The following is a 20,671-nucleotide window of genomic DNA, read 5'->3' as shown; positions in this document are numbered from 1 at the left end:
TTCCCCTCATGATCAGGGATGACTGTGGCTAATTTCCTTTGTGCGGTTTTAGGGCAAAGTCGGTTTGTAGTGAACTCACGCACGGTTCACGGACCTGGCTACATCAGTTGCAATCAAGGCACTTGTCTAAAAAACCAACACAACCACTGAATTCCCAGGGTTCTCTGGGACGGGGGTTAAAGAATCTGCAGTTGTGTGTGTGTGTGTGTGTGTGTGTGTGTGTGTGTGTGTGTGTGTGTGTGTGTGTGTGTGTGTATGTGTGTGTGTGTGTGTGTGTGTGTGTGTGTTTAAAGTTTCCTTAAGTTTTCCAGGTGTTGGGGATGAAACCCAAGCGGGAGCTGGGCTTGTGCCCCCAACCTGTGCACTCTGCAGGTGCTGAGATGGGGCTCCCCTGCGCCCCCTGGTGGTGAGGACGAGCGGCGCGCCGCTCTCCCGGATGTGAGAACCCAGCCTGGGGGCAGGTAGGAGCCCCACAGAAACCAGGTCTGCCATGATACAAGATGGATGGGGCGAAACCACCACTCCACTGCAAGAACATTCGAGACCGTGTTTTTTTAATCCCGCCGTGTATTTCACTGCCACGGGCATTATCTCCTTCAATCTCATTTGTCTTCCACGGGTGCCTTTCCAGAGTCCCGAGGAGTGATTTTTATGGTGGAATTTAAGCCCCTGTGTCAGGATATTAGGGAGATGTTTTGCGGGAGACACTTTTTCTCCCTTTCCCTCACATCTGTTCAAGCCTATGCTCAGGCCAAGTTCCCTGATCCCACATCACTGCGCAGAGGCCTCCCTGGTGTGGCCTAAGAAACAGGACAGTGATTGTGCCGACATCTTGGCTGATGGGAAGGCACCAGTGCTCCGTGGGAGAGAGGCTTCTAAACGTCTTGTCCCAGGGGCTAGATCACTACTACGTTGTTTGTTATGTCCAAAAAAATGCAGAGACTCCACATGAGCCAGGGCAGTGCTGGGGGCAGGTATTCACCCATGGGTGAGCAGACATGGCCCTGCCCTCCGGAAGCTTAGAGTCTACTGGGTAAATGGTCAAATAACCACACAAACAGATCATTAGAATTGGAAGGTCTGATGAAGTTTAATCTGAGATCTGAAGGTGAGGAGCTGGCTACAGTGATAGCTGGGAAAAGAGCACCTGGGAGGGAACAGCATATTTGAAGGCCCTGTGGCAGGCCTTCAAGTGGAGTGTGGCTGCAGCAGAGGCTGGAGAAGGAGGTGGGGTCAGGCCAGCATGGCTCAGAGTCCACAAGGAGGACTGGAGATCTGCTCTGGGAGCCCCAGTGTCATTGGAGGGGACTCAGTGGGGAGTGGCGTAATCCCATCTGTACTATTCTTTTTCCTGATCTAATAAATGCACGTGGTTAAGAAAGATCAAATAATCCTCAACAGCCTTTCATGGAAAACACACTGTCGATGGGAATGTAAATTAGTGCAGCCACTGTGGAAAGCAGTTTGGAGATTTCTCAGAGAACTTAGAACTTCCATGTGAACCAGCAATTCCATCACTGGGTATAGACGGGAATAGACACACATGCATGTGTGTGTTCATCGTGGCACTATTGACAATAACAAAGACGTGGAATCAACCTAAATGCCTATTGACAGTAGACTAAAGAAAATGTGGTATACACACACCGTGGAATACTATGCCACCATAACAAGAATAAGATCATGTCCTTTGCTACAACACGGGTGCAGGTGGAGGCCATCAGCCTCAGCAAAGTAACACAGGAACGGAAAATTAAATACAGCATGTTCTCACGTATAAGTGGGAGTTAATGATGAGAACATATGGACCCACAGAGGGGAACAACAGACACTGGGCCTCCTCAAGGGTGGAGGGTAGGAGGAGGGTGAGGATGGACACACTGCCTAGCAGGTACTATGCTGATTACCTGGGTGGAGAAATAATCGCACACCAGCCCCCTGCGACATGCACTTCACCCACATAACAAACCTGCACATGCACCCTCTGAACCTAAAATAAAAGTTGGGAAGAAAATGAAAACACCGGCTTCCTGCTTTACTCCTCCCCAAGCCCAGTGCCACTCTCCAGAGCAACTATTTTGGGTTTTTTTGTTTTTGTCTGTTGGTCCTCAGCTGTGTATTTTCACTCTCCTCGTTACAGTAGAGAATATTTGTCATCATTAAATGAATGAATGAATGGACTCCCACCCAAAACCCACCTGGGCAAGCTCAGGAAGAATGTCTGGAGGCTTGGAAGACTGGGGGCAGCCAGCAGCCTCCCTGCTGAGCGGTTCCAAGCACTGCCCATTGGCATGTGGGAAAGGGCACCTGGTGTATAAGTAGGAGCGCTGCCACCTCTTGGGGGCTGAATGCCAGAGGGGCAGAGGGAGCTGTGGGTCCCATGAGGTCTGGTGTCTGAAGCCCATGCTGGGACAGGTGGGCTGTGCCAGGTGAGGTGGTTCAGGTCCTACCCTCTCTTTGCAGGGCTTGAGTCTGGGGGAGCCTGGCTGCCCAGAGGTGGCAGATGACATGAAGAAATACCCATGTAAGGGCTGGCTGTGTATGAGGTAAGGGGAAAGGAGATGGGGGTTGGGGAGGAGGGGGACTCAGAGGAGGGAGGGAATGGAAGAGCAAACATCATGGCTTCCTCGTCTAGAGCAAGCATTGGGAAGGATGAATGCCAACTATGTTCCAGGAACTTCCACTGTTCTCATACACCCAGGGGAGTGGTGTTCAGGTGGGTGGCACCCAGGTGAGTGACATCCCAGTTGAGTGGCACCCAGGTGAGTAGCATCCAGGTGAGTGACACCTAGGTGAGTGACATTCAGGTTAGTGGCGTCTGTGTGAGTGGCATCATCCAGGTGAGTAGCTTCCAGGTGAGTGGCACCCAGGTGAGTGGCATTCGGGTGAGTGGCATTATCCAGGTAACACCTGGGTGAGTGGCATCCAGGTGAGTGATATCATCCAGGTAAGTGGCACCTAGGTGACATCCAGGTGAGTGACGACATCCAGGTGAGTGACATCGTCCAGGTAAATGGCACCCAGGTGAGTAGCATTCAGGTGAGTGACACCCAGGCGAGTGGCATCCACGTGACTAGCATTGTCCAGGTGCATAACACCCAGGTGAGTGGCACCCAGTTGAGTGGTGCCCAAGTGAGTCACATCCAGGTAAGTGGGGTCCAGGTGGTGGCACCCAGGCGAGTGGTGCCCAGGTGAGTGACAGCCAGGTGAATGGTGTCCAGGTGAGTGGCATCACCCAGGTGAATGGTGTCCAGGTGAGTGGCATCCAGGTAAGTGGTGTCCAGGTGGTGGCACCCAGGTGAATGGTGTCCAGGTGAGGGGCATCACCCAGGTGAATGGTGTCCAGGTGAGTGGCATCCAGGTGGGTGGTACCGTCGACGTGACAATAGCTAACAATTATTGGGCTCATTGTGGACAGGCACTGTGCCGAGCTTGACATCACTGAACTCAGTTCATCCTCGCCAGGAGCTTGTGGGCCGTCCCTAGATCAGAATCTGAGGAGAAAGGACTTCCACACGGCAGCCAGCGAGCTGGAGGGCGGCCTCCTGCCACCACCAGGCTCCCTAACCCAGTCCTGGATATCTGTGAAAGAATGAGTGGATCCCCACAGGCCAGGTGGGCGGGGACGGAGGGCTATTGTTTCCTGGGACAAACGTGTGTGGGGAGCTGAGTGTTTCTCCTTTCTCAGTCCTGACTTCCCACAGCTATCCCCAAACACACTCGTTTACACTGAAGCACCAAGAAATCAGAACCTTCTGGAATCTTAATATGCGAGGAATCGGTGGAGAAGGCGGCACTGAAGAAGAGTCGTCCCTAGGCCAGGCTGGAGGGAAACTCAAGACGGCGGCCTGGCCCTCCTGGGTGGCGGAAGTGGGAGCAGCAGGAGCCCTGGCGGATCCGGGAGGCCAGAAGAGCGGAAGCTTCCTCCCCTCTCAGGTGCGGCTTAGCCTCTGCTGGGCAACGCTGTGCCCCACTCCCCGCCCCTGCATCTCCTAGCTCAGGAAATGAGCCCCCGGGCGTCACCCCCTGAATCTCCCAGCATGGCCTTAAGGCCGGCACAACCTTCAGTGTCTGGGGTCAGCCTGCAGCGGGTCAGGGGTTTGCTTCCTGCAGCCCAGGCTGAACCCCCTCTGCGTGGGGATGAGGAGGCTGAACCCCCTCTGCGTGGGGATGAGGAGGCTGAGCCCTCTCTGCGTGGGGATGAGGAGGTTGAACCCCCTCTGCGTGGGGATGAGGAGGCCGACCCCTCTCTGCATGGGGATGAGGAGACCGAACCCTCTCTGTGTGGGGATGAAGGGGCTGAGCCCTCTCTGCGTGGGGATGAGGAGGCTGACTCCCCTGTTGCTGTTCCCTGTGGCTTGGGGGCCCAGGCTCCCTATGGAGGCTGAGGGCTTCCAGCCCAGCAGAGCCTGGAATAGGTTCTGCTATCCCCACAGGAGGAAGCAGACAGAAGATGAAAAGGGGTGGGAGACAGGCAGGGGAAGGGAAGGGAGAGAAAGAGGGAAAGCACAGAGCAGAAGGAGACCGGGAGGGAGGGACCCTGAGCTCAGATCCTACTCAAAGTTTGCAGACAACTCACTGCCGTCCACCCTTCCCTGAAAAGCTTTGCAAAGATGAGGGGGTTGGCTGGTTTCAGAGTAGAGGTTTATGAGGAAAGGGTGATAAAGGCTTTAACAGTCACCAGGTCCCAGGGTGTTCGCCCTTCATAAGCCCGTGTGCTGGGAGGGATGGCAAGTGGGCCAGAGGCCCTTCTGTCTCGGGAACACAGGCCCTTGGAAGTCTAGCAGGAAAAGGCGGCTCCCAGGAGACCATCTATTCACATTCATCGGAAATGGCAGCCACTGGCCCAGAGGCCGGGGAGGGTGGGTGGAGGGAGCAAGGGGCGGGGCAAGGATGAATCATTCATTCATTCATTCATTAGGCCAGCAAATATTTCTTTAGCAGCTACAGTGCATTCCAGGCCCTGGTCTCTGTGCGGGAGAAGCCAGCAAAGACCCTGTCCTCGGGAAGCTTCCATTTCAGTGCGGGAGGACCCACAATCCATGAGGCCCTGGGCCTGCCGGTGTCAAGTCCTGCGAAGGAAAATAAGGCAGGGAAACAGGCTGGAGACTGCGGGTGCTGCGTGATGCTGTTTATGTAGGGCCTGAAGGGAGGGAGGGGTGGCCACTACTGGATCCCCAGATCTCTGCACTCCTGCAGAGATAAGAGGAGCCAGTGCAGAGATGGTGCCGTGGCCAGAGGTGCAGGAGGCATCCAGGGGCAGGCAGGAGGCCGGAGTGGAGGGAGCGAGGGGGAGGGGCAGGTGGGATTGGCTCGGGGAGGCCTTGGGCCCTGTTATGAGCCTCAGATTACACCTGGCTGAGTTGGAAGCTGTTGGAGGGTTCAGAGCAGGGCCGAGATGGGACCCAGCTCAGGTGTTAAAGAATCACATTGGCTGCTGTGTTAGAACTGACCAGTGGCAGGCCAGGTGCTAGCAGGGAGGTGCGTTCTGGGCTACTGTGATGACCCAGGTGACAGAGGGTGGCACCAGGGCCTGGACAGAAAGTAGAGGAGAAGGTGGTAAAAAATAAATATACAAAGTACGCAAATATATGTATAGATATGTAATTACATATTAATTGTATATAAAATGTAACATATGTATATTAATTATATAAAAAATTATATATGTAATTTGCAGAGAAAGTTATTTTGTATTCCTTCCTAGACAGGGATCCTTGGGAGATACAGGTTTGTCCATTTTGGCCGAGAAAGAACAGCCCCTGACCCATAGCAATCCTCTTTCAGTAACTGTTGAAGAAACAGAAGCCATTTCTTAGCAGGAAGCTGAGACCCCAGAGGCTGAAATTTCACTCAGACCCAGGAGAGCCAGAGTCCGGAGAATCCCCCTGGTCTCCGCCCCTCAATCCCAAAGTGAGGGTCTTTCTCAGGGTCCCTGGAAGAGCTGGTGGGAAAGCGGTTTATGAGTTTCTGAGTGCCGTCCCTTGCTCTGGGCAATGTCCTCTGAGATAAGAGACTCTTAAAATGTAAAGGACAAGCCACTCAAGGCTCTCCTCCCGAAGAGATGGGAACCATCCCTTCCCCATCCCCGTCCTCCCTCCTCCCAGGCCCCCTCTGTCCCAGGCCCCCTCTGTACCGGTTCCCCGCTGTGTGCACCCAGCCTCCTCACAGTGGCCTTCACTGAGCCCCACCCTGGGTTAGGGGCAGTCAGGCCCTGGGAATTCACAGAAGATTAGGCGTTCCCTGCCCTGCTCATCCCAGCCCAGGAGTCTGGCAGACTCATCAAGTGAAACCATTTTCTGTGCCTTCTGCCTCTGTTTTGGGAACTTAATATGCATCATGATAAAAGTGACTGTGATAGCAAAACACCCTTTAAAACACCCTTTAAAGATTGCATGTTGAAATACAACAAAAATACAGACAAGTATGCAAATCACAGGCATGCAGCTTAGTGAATTTTTGTGAAATCATCCCTGCCCTGGAGCCAGCCCCTCAGCCCAGAGGCTCCCGTGCCCCTCCTGGCTGCCACTCCCACCTCCTGATAACGCTTATCAGGCCCCGGCCAACGAGGGAGGCAGAACCACTACCCGTGGTGTGGAATAACAGATTTATGACAGGGATTTAGACCCTCCGCAATTGTGGGAGGAACTAGGGGGGTTCAGAAGCAAGTTCCTCCCCAAGGAGGCTTCCAGAAACATCAGTGAGTGCAGCTTGCAGGGAAATCCAGAAAGCCGGCTGGCACCTGGGGAATGGGGACGGGAGGCAGTGGAGGGGTCTGCGGGGCATAGCTGCTTCTGTGACTGGTGGTCCCTGGGTCACTGGTGGTCAGTGAGGCTTGCAGTTGGGAAGGAGACAGGGAGAACAAGAGCAAGTTGTCATCAATCAGCACCTCCTTGCCTGTCTCTCCCCAGGACAGCCACGAGGACTCTCGGGGGTCGTGGCAGCTGCTCCACTTCCAACTTCCAGATCCCTCTCACTTTCCTCTTCCCACCAACTCCAACCTGGGACCAAGCAGGGGAAAGCAGCTGCAGCCCAGCTTGACGCCCCTGCAAATGGAGACCTGTGCACCGGGATGTGAGCATTTTAAAGGGCGTCACACAGGGCATACCCTTCGGTGCCTGGATTCCTTTGGTAAGTGTTATATTAGGGAGACGCACCCTTGTTGTTGTGTGTGGCAAGATTTGTGCATTCTCATTTTTCCATGATATTCCTCTGCATACCTATCCCATAATTCATTGATCCATCCTAGTGTTGAAAAGCATTTAAGGAGTTTCTGGTCATTGGCTGTTACAAACAGTGCTGCCCGAATGCTCTGGTGATGCTCCTTTTGTGGACGTGGACACATTTTTCTTGCAATTGTGCCTAAATTTGGAATCTCCAGGTGGGAGGCTGTGCTCATAGTCAGCTTCAGTAGAGAGTTCGTGTCCCATGGGAACTGCACGCCCGATTATGTTTCCTGTTGCAAGCCCTTTTTACTCCTGGTCTTGGGTTCAAATGTTGATTCCGTTACTTTCTAGCCATTTGACCTGGAATCATCTAGGTGACCGTGCAGAGCAACAATTTCCTGCTTATCTGTAAAACAGGGATAAGGATGGTACCTCCCACACGGGTCCCTGTAAGGAAATGCGGCCGTCCAGGAAAATTGCTTAGAATAGTGACTGTCATGTACAAATTCTCAACATATGAGTTGTTATTACTCTTTTTATTTATAATAATAATGATGACCTTATCAAATTATTTGGAGGCAATCTGACTTTATCTGTAATTTGCATAGATGAAAGGGCAAAGCCTTGAACCTAAGTCATCTTCGAGTCCTCAGCACTTCACCCAGAGCCTGGCACACAGTAGGAGCACAGAAAGCTTTGTTGCATGGAATTAAGCACTCAGGCTGGAGAGTGGTTGTTCTTTGCTCAGTGCACTCAATCCCTCCAACAGCACAGCACACACCACAAGGATCGTGCCCCACAGACCCATGGGGAAGACTGGGTGCAGAGTCTTAATCCTGACTCCCGTTTGCTGAGGCTCTCAATGTCTCAGGAAACCCTTAGATAACCTCATTTAATCCTCACAACAACCCGGCAAGGTGGGCTATGGACCCCCGCTTGATGGATGACGAACCCCCCCCATCCCCTGTCCCCCGGGTATACATCCAGCAGGAGTTGGCCCTGAGCTCTGAGTTCAGATCATTGCTCTTGGCTGAAGCAGCCTGTCTACTCACAAAGATGAGCATGGTCCCTGCCCCGAGGAAACTCGTGGTCCTGTGGACTGCGGTGTGGAGGGAAAGCTTGGGATTCTGAGCCTGATAATGCACCATTACATCCCCACTCACTTGGGCTGTGTGAACCCAGCAAGTCATAGGATCACTGGGTGGTGAAAGAAAGAAACACTCACAGAAGCGTCTGTGCTTGGAGAGCCATGTGGTCCATCATTGTGACTGCTGCTCTCATTGCTATCATGGGTGTCACTATCGCCATCACTCGAGGACTTCTCTCCAGGCCCAGAAGCCAAGCTGGTGCCTGGTTCCTCTGGGTTGGGAGAGGGGCTGGGCATGGACAGGAGGAGGGAAAAGGGACCTGTGCTAGCAGGTGATGCCATCCAAGACATCTGCATCCTAATCCCTGGAACCTGGGATTCCACTAGGTGCCATGGCAAAGGGGGATTAAGGTGGCAGGTGGAGTGAAGGTTGCTAATCAGCTGACCTTAAAGTTGGGAGATGATCCTGAATGAGACAAAACAGAGAACCAGTCATGGTGTCATGAGAAGGACTCAAAATGCAACTGCTGACTTTGAAGATTAAGGGGCTACAAACCAAGGAACGTGGTAGTCTCTGGAAAAGACAAGGAATAGACGCTGCCTTGGGGCCACCAGAAGGAACCAGCCCTGTCAACACCCTAATTTTAGCCCAGTGAGGCCTGTGCTGGACTTCTGACCTCCAGAACTGTAAACTAATAAATGTGTGTTGTTTCTGCCACTAGATTTGTGGGAATTTGTTAGGGCAGCCATAAGAAACTGATACTGTCGTATTCCCTGCTGTGTCCCCAGGGCCTAGTGGCCAGTAGGCTCACAAAAAATATCTATTTAATGGACAAACATCGTGAAGGAAATGCTTTGCTGTGAGCCTACCGTGTGCCAGTTTTTTGACACTGTGTGAGTTGTCAGATTCAGCAAATAAAAATACAGAATGCCCAGGTAGAGTTGAATTTTAGATAAACAACACACCACATTTATAAAAGTATGTTTCATGCTATTGTAAGAAACATTTATTATTACTTGAAATTCACATGTACCTGGGTGTCCTTATTTTGTCAGGCAACCCGTGCAGTCCCTTCCCAGATAAGCCAGCAAGCCCCAATCCGTAGCCAGAAGGGAGAGCCGAAGTTTGACAGCAGACCCCACGCCCTTGCTTCCGCCCTGATGCCCCCTGCAACTTCCCAAAGTGGTGGGTAATGAGCCAAACACCTCATCAAAGGGTCCTCCATGGAACAGGCAGGATGCACCACCTCCCATCAGGTCCCTAGATGCTTGGAGGAAGCACATTTGAGGGGCATCTTCCTTGAGCTAAAGCTGAGACCATCCGATCTCTGATGATTCTATGGGGCAAAGCCCTCTCCGCTCCTTCAAGAGGAATGGAAAGGATTCAAGTGGGATCCACGGTCAGATAGCGAGGGCCTGGGGCAGGCCTTGGCCGCGGGTGTCTTCCTGCTGAGTCGGCATTCCCCTGAGCAAGGGTCTGAGGAAACCTGCTAAGGAAGCAAGAGGCCAAGGGAAGTCCTTCCTTCGGAGGGTGGGAGTGCTCGCAGGAGGGAAAGCCACCAGCATGCAACATGAGACAGAATCTTGCCTTCCTATTTCAGGGAAAATGGTACAAAAATAGGGTCCATGTGGAATTCTCTTTCCCCTACGGCACTCTGCTGGAGGAGGAGCTGGTCAGTTCCTGAGGTTCAGCGACCCCCTGGCTTGGATGGACTTTCGCAAACACCTCCAGGAAATACCTTATCAAATATGGTCGCATACATGCACTGGCACACAAAAATAACCTCGGAAAAAAGCACCGAGAATGGGATTGAACTTGCTTTGGCAAAGGTCTTTACGTGTATTGTTATTAGTGGAGTCTCCAAACCACCTCAGATTTTTTCCAAGGAAATTAAAATGCAAGAGATCAAGGGATTTGCCCAAGGTCACGGCGCACAATAGACACTGCCCCAGTCTTCCAGTTTCCAGGCAATTGCTCGCTCTGAGAAGTGGGTTGGCCTCTCCTTCCAAACTTTATTTTTTTGTACTATTTGTATTCTTCTTATTTTTTGAGAATTATTAATTTTTGAGAATATTATTATATTCTATTGCCCAGGCTGGAGTGCAATGGCACGATCTTGGCTCACTGCAACCTCCGCCTCCCAAGTTCAAGTGATTCTCCTGCTTCAGCCTCCCAAGTAGCTGGGATTACAAGCACCCACCACCATGCCTGGCTAATTTTTGTATTTTGGGTAGAGACAGGGTTTCACTATGTTGGCCAGGCTGGTCTCGAACTCGTGACCTCAAGAGATCCACCTGCCTCAACCTCCCAAAGTGCTGGGATTACAGATGTAAGCCACCGCCCCCGACCCAAACTTTAAATATAGTAAACATTTGAAGCCCCTCCTCCCAGCCTTCCATTCAGGTCACCTGACCCAGGCACAATGATTCTGACATGATGCCAATTTCAAACACTATTTTGCTTTTTGTGAGCTCTACTGCACATATGATCTTCTTGGAGTTGGACAAGTTAAATTTGAATCTTTGCCCAATGAGCAAGGTGAGGGCCAGCAGCGAATTGTCTAGCTTCTGGACAGAAATGGCATGGTGGTGAAGTCAAATTGGGAAATTTGAAGAGAGTTGGACAAAAGACCATGTACAAAGTTGTGAGTGGGGTATATGAATGGCAATGACCAGTTCAGCCCCTTACAGGTGGCATATGGGGGCGGGTTCTACCACTGGGCAGGAAGAAGGGAAAGAAGGAAGGACTGAAGCTTAGCAGGAGGGACTGCTGAGCCAGAGGTGGGGCACAGACGGGGGACTCCACAGGGAGGGGGCTGGGAAGATGGCGCCACAGACAGCTCTACTCCTGCCTCGACTGATCCCCTAATCACTGCTCTTAAGTTACAGAGTAGGTTGCAAGCGGAGAATACCCATCACATTGGTCTTCCCCAGAAACCATTCTTTGTCCCATTTATTCAGCAAACATTTCCTGAGCATCTATCTATAAAGTGCCTGCCAAGATAAAGTTGGAACTTTCACCTTGACCTTCACCTGAAATGATGTTCCAAAAATATAAACCACAGTGCCATTTGTGACATTTTCCCGTTATACTGAAATGAGGGAAATCATGGTCCTATGGGGCAATATTTTCGCAAAAGCTAATGAAATTCAAATGCACAAGAAGGGCTCAGGGCAAGAAATCCAGGGCGAGGAGAATGAGAGCCTAAAGAATTTTACATTCAGAGGGAGATTGAATTTTATCTATGGAGCTGTAATTATTTTAAGCATCGAAGAGAATTGATCCAGAAGAAAGAAATTTACCTAATGTAGGATCTTGGCTCTTCCATCTGTTAGTCTATTCCAGGATGCCTTTGCTTTGGATAATTTTATTACCCATCTCACAGACATTGCTTCCTGAGAAGATGTCCTATTTCCATTAGATACTCCTGCTCTCGGTTTGCTATGGGTGTACTCATTTCAATAACAAGAACAACGAAACAAAATGGAACAAATGTCTGTATTCATCAAACTGTCTTTCTCTTTTACTTTCAAAATTACTGAAAATTTATTCTGTATTTTCTGAGTCAAGTTCTCCGCATTGCATTCACCCTCCTACTTTATGAGAACGCTGGAGGCAGCTTCTGTAGGGACCACGGGGACAATAATAATATCTGGATGATGGACACCCATAGATCAAATGCAGTGAGTGATTTTCCATGCTACAAACACCCTGACGGCATAGAATAATATTACAGAGTTCAACTGAGGCAAATGTAATACTGCTTTCCTCAGGACCTTCCTGAATTACGGCTGCGGTCCCGGCACACTCATCACAGTGGGCCCTTTACTTGAAAAATGTCTCACTTTGATGATAAATTATAAGATAACCTTAGCTATAAATTGCTTATTTTACTAAATCACGTATTTTAAAGTAAATACTATATCCCTTATTTTATTTATTTATTTAATGAGATGGAGTTTTACTCTTGTTGCCCAGGCTGAAGTGCGGTGGCATGATCTTGGCTCACTGCAGCCTCATGCCCCAAATCCCCACAACATGCTTTCAATGCTTGCTTTCAATTTGGAAACCTCCATCAACAAAAAGAGGTAGAAACCACACAAAGACAGGGGGCTTACCAGCCAGTGATCTAAGCCGGCTGCCAGTAGCCCCTGTGGCATCTTTGTGCAAATTAGAAAAAGGTGCTTTTTCTCCTGACATATCTAGCCCTGAGCCAGGTGCAAGGCCTGGGGAGTGCAGGATGGGCTGGCCTTCAACCCCCACGTGTCTCCTTGGCCAGGCACCTTGGGCAGTAAACAACCTGCACAACCAAATCCAGCAGCCCAGAGTCCAAGAGAGTCCGGGATGTTTTCTTACTGCCTTTCACAAAGAGTTTTACTGTCAGTTCACAAAGAATAATGAAAGGCAATTGCAGGGCCAACTGGTAGCGTTTGGCTGTGTCTGATGTTGGTTCCTTGACATCCTGGCTTTCATGAATTGGTATCACTTGGGCGGGCTCACCCTTTTGCTACAGAAGAACCAAGTTAAAAGGCGGGCCATGGTGGCTCACGCCGGTAATCCCAGCACTTTGGGAGGCAGAGGCGGGTGGATCATGAGGTCAGGAGTTCAAGACCAGCCTGGCCAAGATGGTGAAACACTGTTTCTACTACAAATACAAAAATCAGCCAGGCATAGTGACAGGCACTGATAATCCCAGCTATTCAGGAGGCTGAGGCAGGAAATTGCTTGAATCTGGGAGGTAGAGGTTGCAGTGAGCCAAAATTGTGCCACTGCACTCCAGCCTGGGTGAAAGAGCAAGACTCTGTCTCAAAAAAAAAAAAAAAAGAAAAGAAAAGAGGCCTCTTGTTGGCTCCTTCCCTTTCTTTGCATTGCTGAGGGAGTGGAAAGAGTAAAGAATGGCCCCATCTGAAACCCACTCTCAGTGGGAAGCTCTGGCATGCATGCTGGTGTTTGTGGGGCTGCTGTGATGACTCCATGGCCAGGGCGTTGGTCAGGTGCAACTCCGGGAATGGGGAGTGTTCTGGCCTCAGGCCGTGAACGTCTGGGAATGTGGGAGGCACCATGGAACCTTAGACGGCAGAGACAAGCTGCGAGGAAAACCGTGGAGGAGGTGGGGGTTCGCAGAGGCAGCTTGGACTCCAGGCAAGGAGGTGGCCCCACTGTCTCATGCACGTTCATTTTTAACTCTGTTTCACAGAAGAAGAAACTGAGGCTCAGGAGGTGATGAGGCAGCTTGGCTAAAGTCCCATGGAAGTGGCCACACAGCAAGTAAGTGGCCAGGATTTGAATCCAGAGCCAGCACATTTAGCCCTTGGCTGCCGTCCTCTGGCCGTGGCATTGCTGTGAGCCCTCTTAGGATTCTTTTCACCAGTTAGAGCTGTGGCCCCACATCTTTGGTTTATCTTGAGTAACAAAGTCGGAAGTAGACAAATGTGATCTTTGAAGTCCTGGGGACAACATTCAGCATGGCATCTACTGTGTCAAGGGCTTCCTCTCAGATTTCAGTGTCAGGCATGAGGGTACATTGCATGTATGCCAAGCAACATTTTTGTTTTCTATATTTAAACTATGCGCCCCCCCACCCCCCACAGACACACACACTGAAATCCTGGAAGAAGCTACCTTATTTCTCTTGTGTTTTAGCTCTTAGGAAACTCAGAGGCGAATTTATGACCATTTGGAAATTGTATATAACTTTAAATTAGGAACTTCTATATCTAAATTATCCCAAACTTCATTTTACTATTCAATTCTCATTTCCTTTATTTCCACAGTGCTTATTTCTCATAGATTGATAGATAGATAGATGATTGATAGATAGATAATGATATGAAAGTGAATGGTATATTTTTAAGTATTCAAATAACAGATAAAGTGATAGACTAAAATTTCCTATAAATAAAAACAATTTTAATCCTACTGTGCACTAGGGTAAGGTTACAATTTAAATAACACGGCCGGGCAAGGTGGCTCATGCCTGTAATCCCAGTACTTTGTGGGGCCAAGGCAGGTGGATCACTTGAGGTCAGGAGTTCAAGACCAGCCTGACCAACATGATGAAACCTCGTCTCTACTAAAAATACAAAAATTAGCCAGGCGTAGTGGTGGGTGCCTGTAATCCGAGCCACTTGGGAGGCTGAGGCAGGAGAATTGCTTGAACCCAAGAGGCGGAGGTTGCAGTGAGCTGAGAACATGTCACTGCACTCCAGCTCCAGGTAACAGAGCGAGACATTATCTCAAAAAAAAAAAAATTAAATAACACAAGAACCCTGTCACTGAGAAAAAAAGAGACATAATTAAATAAGAAAGAGAAGCATGTGAGCAATGTAACAGAGTGCAGAAGCTCTGGCATAGGCTGTATTTGGCTGCTGCGATGTACTGTATGCTTTACATGTATCATCACGCCTCACTTTACACGTGTCATCCTGCCTCACTTTATACGTGTCATCCCAACTCACTTTACACGTGTCATCCCAACTCACTTTACACGTGTCATCCTGCCTCACGTTACATGTGTCACCCTGCCTCATTTTACATGTATCATCCAGGGTCACTTTGCATGTATCATCCAGCGTCACTTTACATGTATTATCCTGCCTTACTTTACACATATCATCCTGCCTCACTTTACATGTATTATCATGCCTCACTTTACATATATCATACCACCTCAGTTAACTGTTGCAGGGTTCCTACTTTTTTATGGATAAGGAATTTAGTTGGTAGCACTAGGTGCCAATACATTTAATAAAAAAACCAAAATAATGGTGGTTTTAAAAACTATAGTTTTCTTTTATCATTTTATATATTGAGTCTAGGGTCACTACAGTGGCCGCACAGCCACAGGGACTCAAACTTCTTCCTTCTCTTGCTTTAACATCCCTAACACCTCATGGCTCAAGATGGTTGCTGAAACTCTAGCCATCATATCTGCATCCCAGGCAGCAGGAGGGAAAAGGGATTGAGCTAACACTTGTCGGTTTTTTTCTCAAGAAGGTTTGTTAGAGGTCTTCCCAGCAATGTTAACTCACATGCCATTGACCAACCCTAGCTGCAAGGGAGGCTGTCACATTATCATCTCCTAGCTGAAAATGTTAGCTTCTGAGATAAACATGGGGTTCAGCTCTTAAGTGCATGAGTCAGAATAGGCCAAGGGCTAAACAAGTGCTAAACATCCAAGTCTCAACATTAAATATACCTGACCTAATCTGAATGACTTAACTAAATAATGTTATCTTGTGCTCACATAGCCTATAACACAGGTTGGGGTGCTGTGGTTATCTGCACTCCCCAGAGTCACCTGGGGCCAGGCTTCCTCCATCCTGTACCCCTGCCCCCTGCTCCTGGAATCCTTCCACTTTGGTGGCAAGTGGGGAAAGATGCTGAGGATTGGACACAGGGGCTTCTATGGGCCAGGCCCAGAGGTGACACACCCCTGGCTCACAGGCCATGACCAGAACTGGGTTACATGGTCACCCAACTGCAAAGGAGGCTGGGAAATGTGGGCTCCTCATGGGCACGGCAGGCCCGGGGAGCCTGGGTATTGGGGACCATAGCCGACCCTAGAGAGCACCGCCCAGGGGTAGAGAGTGAGCACTGGCCAAGCTGCAGACAAGACCCCCTAGAATTCAGACCCAGGGCCCAAGAAAGGATGTTTCCATCCTCAGGTGCCCAGAGAGCCAGAAGCCTGGACCTCACTGAGAAGGATGCCCAGGATACGGTGCCATCCTTTCCCCTGGGGGCACATGGCACAAAGGGTCTCCCTCGAAACTTCACCCTGAGCAAACCTCTGCCAAACTGCGCCTAAAGGATACAATTAGTGGAACTCTCCAGACAGGGGCTGCACAGGCAGCCTCCCCTCCGTGACCTGAATGGATCATTTGTGGCTCCAGTGACAGACGAATGCAATAATTAGGCCTATTTAGTAGAGAGGAGGTGAAAGGTCAAATGCGAGGCCACCGTCTCGCGTTTCCAGCCTGGTCACCGCGCCAGAGACTTGCAAAGGCTGCCGCTTCTGCAACCACCCAACACTGGCCAGCGCCGCCCAGTGGACCTCACTGCTGGCCGCTTCCCCGGGCTTTCAGAGTCCGTGGGGCTTCCAGGAGGCCGACACCACAGCCTACGGGTCCAGCTTTCAGTCTCCCTTGCAGGATTTCAGCCCTGAGCAGGCGAGGGCCGGGAGGTGGATCTCTCTGAAAGTGACCGTAGTGGTGCCATGAAGAGTGGGGCCAGGAAAAACAAGCTCGGGCCATCCCCAAGAGATGGGCTCGGCCCCCACCCTGCACGCCATGTCCCTAGCTTACCTCTTTCTTCCTCTTTCTTTCCCTCCCTAAAATTCTGATTTTGTTTTATTTTAACCCAAAGCAGATAATCCAGCTCCTCTCAGCCTGTCAGCATTCGCTGCCTGGGAGGTTTTCCTGGGGTCCATGGGGCCTGAGGGGTGGGAAGGGCAGGAGCTGCTGGGAATGAGTTGCAATCAGGCCTGAAACCCACATCCTGGAAGCAGGTGGCCCTAGACTCGCCTGCCTTCCCTGCACATGCCCGGGAGGTGGTTCTTCCAGTAGCCCCTCCTTCTGCACTTCCCCTTCCCTTCCCTCCATCCTGGAGCCTTTCAGATGACAAAGCCAGTAGAGTCCTCAGTGCCCCACCTCCGCCACTCGCTCCTGAACCTGTAGGGTCCCAGAGAAGGGTTGTTTGATGGGCCTAGAAAAGGGATTCTCAGTAGCACCTTGGCAAGGTGAAAACGATCCTTAGAAAACTGAATTTAGCATCTTAGGCCAGAGGACAGGAAGACGGGGCACCCAGGATCCAGCCCCATCCTTTGACAGCCAGCAGCAAGCCCCCTCTCCTCTTCCCGCCTCTCCTCCCTGGCTTTCCCAGGGTCCACACAAGCTGGGGTGGAGGAAATCCCATGTTAGAGAAGAAAGGAGCACACGCAATGCTAGAGGGCATTCCTTGTCAACCTGGCAGATAGGGGTGCTCTAAATGCAATTGCAATTTCCCGCTTAGAGCCAGGAACTCAGAGGCTTGGTAGACAGCGCTTCTAAGAATAAACCAGACATGATCTTACTCTCAAGCCCTCCTCTGGGACGGTGGGTCATTGGCAGAATCCCTCATTCCGCGATTGGATCCACACGCCCAGCGGGGTCCCCATGCATAGCACTGAGGGGCTCATGGCTCTGGGGTCAGACTCTCAGTAGCAGGTAGTGGGCAGGTCTCCCAGCTCTCTGGGTCTCAGTTTCCCCCTCTGTGAAATGGGGATGAACGCAGAACTCAGGTCCCAGCGTGGATGTCAGGGTCAAAGGCAGGCCATGACCCCCCAGCCCCTGGATTCACAGGAGCTCTCATTCTCTTTGAATGATGGTGCAAAACATTCCCAGGACGAGGCTTGTGCCTTCTTGCTTTAGGGCACCTCCTTTGAAAACTCCGTGGCCTTCTCTCCCCTTTCCTACCTGCTCATTCCTACCTACAAAGGTGAGCTCAGCTGGGGAGTGGGCAGGGGATAGGTCGCCATCCCTGAGGGGAGGGCTTCTCAGGCCTGCTCACTCAAGAAGAGTGGCTGAGAGCAGAGGGGGGAGTGCCTGACATTTCAGCCTCTCAGCAGCCAGGAGACAGAAGGCGCCGGCCAGAGCTGGGCTCCGTCCAGTTTGGCAGATTCTGCTTCTGAACGTGGAGTCTTTGAGGGATCCAGTACATTTGCCACTGGACGAATGCAACATCCTGGTTCACAAAACAAAATGCTTTAAACATAGATATGTATATTTGAAAGTCTCAACCCCCTTCTTGCCTGTCACCGTCCAAAGCAGTGGAGGGTGAGGGGTGAATTAAGGGTACAGAGATCAGAAATCAATGGACATATTTTCCTTTAGGATGATGGGGGTGGGGGTGCTGGGCACACCAGATGTCTTTTCTTGGAGTATGGGGGACCCACAGGCACTGAGAAAATAGTTGCGGGACAGGCTGAGATGTTTGCCAGAAAGTCCAGGCAAACCTCCCGCTGAGACTGGTAGAAGCTGCGGGAGCCTCCAACGCCCTGGCCAGGGAGGCTGTTGCTGCGGGAGCCTCCAACGCCCTGGCCAGGGAGGCTGGCACTGTTTATGCACCGTTGTTGGAAGGAGAACCGGAAGGAGGCCTGATTTATTTGTTTGTTTGTGGAGGAGGTCATTGTGTGCCCTCCAAAGCTTGACTCCAGGGGAACTTCTGGGACAAGCCTGGTCCCTTGGGAGGGATTCTTTTGTTTTATTGTGCAATTAGAGCCCTAGTGTTGAAGCCACCAAAATATATAGCCCTTGAGAACGAAAACACTGGAGATAAATTGGGCTAAGGGGGAAAAGACAACCTTGTCCCCCACTCCACCCCAAATAAAATGAAACCCAAGTGAAGAGATGGCTGACAGGAGCTCCAGAACAGTCTGGGCTGAACATAGCAAGTCTCCCCATCAAAGAAAAGAAAAGAGAGGAGACAAGAAGAAAAGAAAAGAAAAGAGAAAAGAAGGAAGGAGAGAGAAAGAGAGACAGATGAAAGAAAGAAAGAGATAGAGAGAAGAAGGAAGGAAGGAAGAAAGTTGTTCTAAAAAATAAAGTTTAGAAATTAAAATAAAAGCGACAGCTGAGACCCTCCTCAAATCAGTGAGGGTTTGCCCACCTGCAGAAAATAAAAATCATCTCAGTAAATATTTCTGTCATGCAAAAATGCAAGATTATTTTTATACCTGGCAACCAAATTAGCTTCTTGTATTCAGGGACTCGCCTTTGATCCTTGTGTAACACCAGGGACTTAAATCACCTCAGAAAGTATCGAGGAACTCAGGTGTTTGGGTGTTGGCTGATCAACATGGTCAGGCCAAGGGGAAGGGAAGCCCTCAGGCCCCAGCTCCACAAATCTAAAGGACAGAGGCAGCTGCGTGTGGTGAAGGGGGCTGGAAGGTTTATCTGAGCAGCATGCTCCGTGGCTGGCAGGAGTGGAGAGATGTCGAGCAAGCCACCGGCATGGTGTCCTCTGGTCTCGGAACTGTTGTGGGCTTGCTGGCTCCTGTAGCACTGGGTGACATCCTAAGTTCTGCACCTCCACCACCACTTCCTTCACTCATCACACCCTCCCCATGACACCGGTGCCCCTGTTACCTCCATTTCACAGATGGGGAACCTGAGGCACGGTGACTCAAGGTCACATGCTGAAGGCTACAAGGTAAGTTTTTTGTTTTTTGTTTTTTTTTTTTTTTTGAGACGCGCTGGAGTGCAGTGGTGCGATCTCGGCTCATTGCAAGCTCCGCCTCCCGGGTTCACGCCATTCTCCTGCCTCAGCCTCCCAAGTAGCTGGGACTACAGGCGCCCGCCACCACACCCGGCTAATTTTTTGTATTTTTATTTCGCAGTGTTGACCAGGATGGTCTCGGTCTCCTGATCTTGTGATCCGCCCGTCTCGGCCTCCCAAAGTGCTGGGATTACAAGTGTGAGCCACCGCACCGGCCTACAAGGTAAGTTTTAAGCCGGGCATCAAAGCACATCATAACCTGAGTGTCAAACCGTCTTTTGGAAACACATAGGCTCTTCTTTCTGTGCCTGGCACCCATTTGTTTGAACCCTACAATACTGCCAACCTCCAACTGCTTTTGACCAACAAAAAATGGCAAATTCGTGCAGTCCGACCTAATAGCAAGCATCCGGTAAATGGAAACTCTAACAGAGGAACAGGCTGTGGGCTATTCTCCAGATAGCTATTCTCCAAACTGGGTGTGGGCTATGTCCAAAAAGTGCCGGGCCAGCTGGTGGCCCAGCATATACTGAGGGTGTGGGCAGGAATAGCAGAGGAATTATGGCAGATGACGGAGGAACACAGTGACCCTGGAGAAAGAGGGTCATTAGCAGAGAAAAGGAATCAGCTGGGGCTATAGGTGACTAAGCCCCTTTTTGAGCTAACAATTTGAAAAGACAACCTCAACTTGGAATTTGCAGGTCTTTTATTTTGCTTAATCTATAGCATTAAGAAAGCAGACTCTTAGGGGGACTTAAAAGATATTAATACTTATTAAGCAAGCTACATATATTTTGATTTTGGTTCCTTGCATCTTACATGAGTGTTATATGATCAAAGTCTTTGCAGCTTTGAGGAAATAATTGGATATTTCTGTCACAGTTTTAAAGATGATGACATTGAGAGGCGGAAGATGTCTGATCTCTCATTCCAATGAGTCATAACCGCTTTCTTTTCTGCTATTAATTTTTCCTAAAAAGTTCTGTTTCTGGCACAAGGTCACCGAAATCAATTAAAACACTTAAGCTGATACCTCACTCTGAGCCTACTGCAAATCAGATTTAGCAATAATCTGATCCCAGCTCTCCTGTCATGGGTAAAAAAGAAAACCCTCCTTACTGTGAGATTTTGGTTTCGGTGCCTAATTAGCTTGGTTCCACCATT

General features: G+C 50.2%; 1 protein-coding gene across 45 annotated transcripts in view; it reads left to right on the top strand.

Moving 5' to 3' along the window:
• Window positions 1-20,671, top strand: part of LOC741478 (uncharacterized) — a 128,693-nt gene that overhangs the window by 8,440 nt on the left and 99,582 nt on the right. For 14 of the 45 annotated variants that reach the window (XR_010152175.1, XR_010152177.1, XR_010152179.1 and 11 more), the window contains exons 2-7: window positions 2,464-2,546; window positions 2,636-3,615; window positions 3,705-3,936; window positions 6,912-7,131; window positions 13,452-13,522; window positions 19,629-19,730. Coding sequence is in view for 17 of the 45 variants with exons in the window: in XM_054668053.2 (XP_054524028.1) it covers window positions 3,593-3,615; window positions 3,705-3,936; window positions 4,922-5,115; window positions 5,820-5,913; window positions 6,912-7,131; window positions 8,641-8,663 (786 nt within the window). In the remaining 28 variants the exon portion in view is untranslated. 45 annotated transcript variants of the gene reach the window in all.

This window comes from Pan troglodytes, chromosome 18 (assembly GCF_028858775.2).
Source record: "Pan troglodytes isolate AG18354 chromosome 18, NHGRI_mPanTro3-v2.0_pri, whole genome shotgun sequence".
NCBI lineage: Eukaryota > Metazoa > Chordata > Mammalia > Primates > Hominidae > Pan > Pan troglodytes.
This window is presented reverse-complemented; position numbering and strand designations above follow the sequence as displayed.